Source organism: Pollachius pollachius (genome assembly GCF_949987615.1).
Source record: "Pollachius pollachius genome assembly, chromosome: 16".
NCBI classification, from domain to species: Eukaryota; Metazoa; Chordata; class Actinopteri; order Gadiformes; family Gadidae; genus Pollachius; species Pollachius pollachius.
Genome location: NC_136949.1, coordinates 6,804,168 through 6,806,667, shown reverse-complemented (window position 1 = coordinate 6,806,667; position 2,500 = coordinate 6,804,168). Strand labels below are relative to the sequence as shown.

Sequence of the window (2,500 nt, the reverse complement as noted above, 5' to 3'; positions counted from 1 at the left end):
CTCTCACGTCCACTTTGCTTACCCCCTCACTCACACTCTCTCCCTCTCTCTCCCTCTCACACTCCCTCTCTCCCCTCTCCCTCTTTCTCTCTTTGTCTCACTCTCTGCCATTTTTTCTCTCTTGCTCCCTCTTTCTCTCTTTTCTCTCTCTCTCTCTCTCTCTCTCTCTCTCTCTCTCTCTCTCTCTCTCTCTCTCTCTCCAGGCTCCAGTTTTGCTCCTTCCTCAGGCCTCTACGCCACCAACAATTCAGTGTCCAACCCAGCCAACTACACTGCCACGCAGCAGGTGTGTGTCTGTGTGTGTGTGTGTCTGTGATTATACATACTTGTTTGTCATAAGTTTTGTGTAATGCATATTGCAGTCAAGCCCGGAACAATAGAAAACATTCAAACGAGGAGTTTGTATGAATCCCACTAGTCCTTTTAATGTCCTATTGACCTCCGAGCTCCCCCATGTCGCCTCTCATCATTCAATATGTGGCATTTGTATTTTTATGATATTATTATGATATACGACACATGATATATATAGTGTTGCATACAAGTGACGGTTTTAATAACTGTGACCAAACGCCAGCCAACTCTCATTCATCTCCAGTGATTGTATTTCCTTTGATCGCTCTGGAAAACACGATCCTTATCCTGACCGACACCGCCCGCTGAGAACCCATTGCGGCAAATGTTTTCTGACATTTAGTGCGGAGGGTGGGTGGGTGTTGTGGGAGTTAAGGAGAGGGGGGGGGGACGAACATCCATCAGGGACAGACGGCTGTGGCTCACTCAAAGAAAGTCAAGTTTGGGCCCTGCATGGGTGGATGCAGAGAAGGAAAGATGGTGTGTGAATTTACAAGAGGCAGAAAGAGAGAGCTAGGCGATGTGTGTGTGTGTGTGTGTGTGTGTGTGTGTGTGTGTGTGTGTGTGTGTGTGTGTGTGTGTGTGTGTGTGTGTGTGTGTGTGTTTGTGGGTGTGTGTGTTTGTGTGTGCAAGCATGTGTATGTGTGTGTGTGTCCATGTATGTGTGTGTGCATGTGTGTGTGTCTTGCATGTGTTCATAGCGATTGATGTAGTGACAGGTTAACAGCGCTGAGTCAGAAAGTGGGTCTGTAAAATACAGTAACACAAGGCTTTAATCGTCAAATATAGAGCGAAATAAAATCCAGAATGCCCGATGATAAAACATCAGAGCGTCTGAGAGGGGAACGGCTGTAAAACACGAGTTCAGTAATGGAACCTCTCGACAAAAGTCAGCTCCTTTCTTCAGGACTTTTATTGCTCTGAGCGAGACTGCAGACAGAGAAGAGAGGGAGCGAAAGAGAGAAAGATATATCAACACCCATGTGCATCTATTTGCTGCTTAGTCGTTTAGGAGACGCTTTTATCCACAGAGACTGAAGGCTTAGTTATGGTTCCACGTCAACGCAACAGAAGGGGGTTTACGGACCCATTACGTCCTTGCGGGCCCTCCTTGTTTCCACCGCAAGGGCCTGACGTGCGCCTCCCAAAAATTGTAACCTTTGGTCGAGGCGACGCAGCAGCAAGGGCTGTGATTGGTCCACTAACGTAAACCCGACGTAAATCCGACGCAGAACCAAATCAGGTTCAGGACTGTGTCGAAGCGACTGCGTTTTCATTGCGTTGCGTCCACGTGGAACCCTAACTGAACCATTACAGTGCGTTCAGACATCAACGCAGTACCACCTGACTGGTATCACACAACGTAACCACTACATTAGCATGTCCCTCCCCATAGTGATATAGTGTCTATAATTCTACATACTGCATGTGTTTCCCCACAGGATTACCCCTCATACACATTTGGCCAAAACCAGTACGCCCAGTATTACCCGGCATCCACGTACGGGACCTACATGACCTCTAACAGTGTGGACGGCTCGGGGACCACAGCGGCCTATCAGCTGCAAGATCCCGCCCCCGCCATGACGGGACAGGCTGCCGAGCTTCACCCAGGTGCGTGGAACACTTTGGGCTACTAAGTCAGCCATTTTCTTTTTTCAGCCTTCCTCGTCAGGAAGTCCACAGATGGACTTCCTGACGAGACAAGACAGTTTCCTGCTTCCTGCTTTCTGGCTGATTTGTTTGCCCGCACACAGAGTGGTTTGGATAATTGATGCATCGCCGTGACAACCTGTGATGAGTCAATGTTGGTTCAAGGACGACAAAAATGGACAGAAAGCGAGTGTAGGATTGCTTGCTGGTAAAGTATTGATGGCGCTCGTCTAAAGGCCTGCATGGACGGAGATAGTGGATGAGGAAGTGAGCTGGGTTAGTCGATAGCATTGAAATTAGCGGCAAAGATGTTTTAGGAAGAAAACCGTGAGGAAATGTTGTAAAAATGTAGATCATAATTTTCTAACCTTTCTATTGTTTTAATACTGCTACAAATAAAATCGCATATTATTTTTATATAATTAACAAACCTATGGCAGGGTTTGACTTATGGGTGATTATTGTCGACATCTTACACCGGGGGTGGCCTTGA

General features: G+C 47.2%; 1 protein-coding gene across 2 annotated transcripts in view; it reads left to right on the top strand.

Moving 5' to 3' along the window:
• eya4 (EYA transcriptional coactivator and phosphatase 4) overlaps positions 1-2,500 on the top strand; it is a 14,095-nt gene that overhangs the window by 1,237 nt on the left and 10,358 nt on the right. For both annotated transcript variants that reach the window (XM_079753736.1, XM_079753737.1), the window contains exons 3-4: positions 204-286; positions 1,797-1,968. In XM_079753736.1, coding sequence (XP_079609862.1) covers positions 204-286; positions 1,797-1,968 — 255 coding nt within the window. The remainder of the gene's footprint in view (positions 1-203; positions 287-1,796; positions 1,969-2,500) is intronic.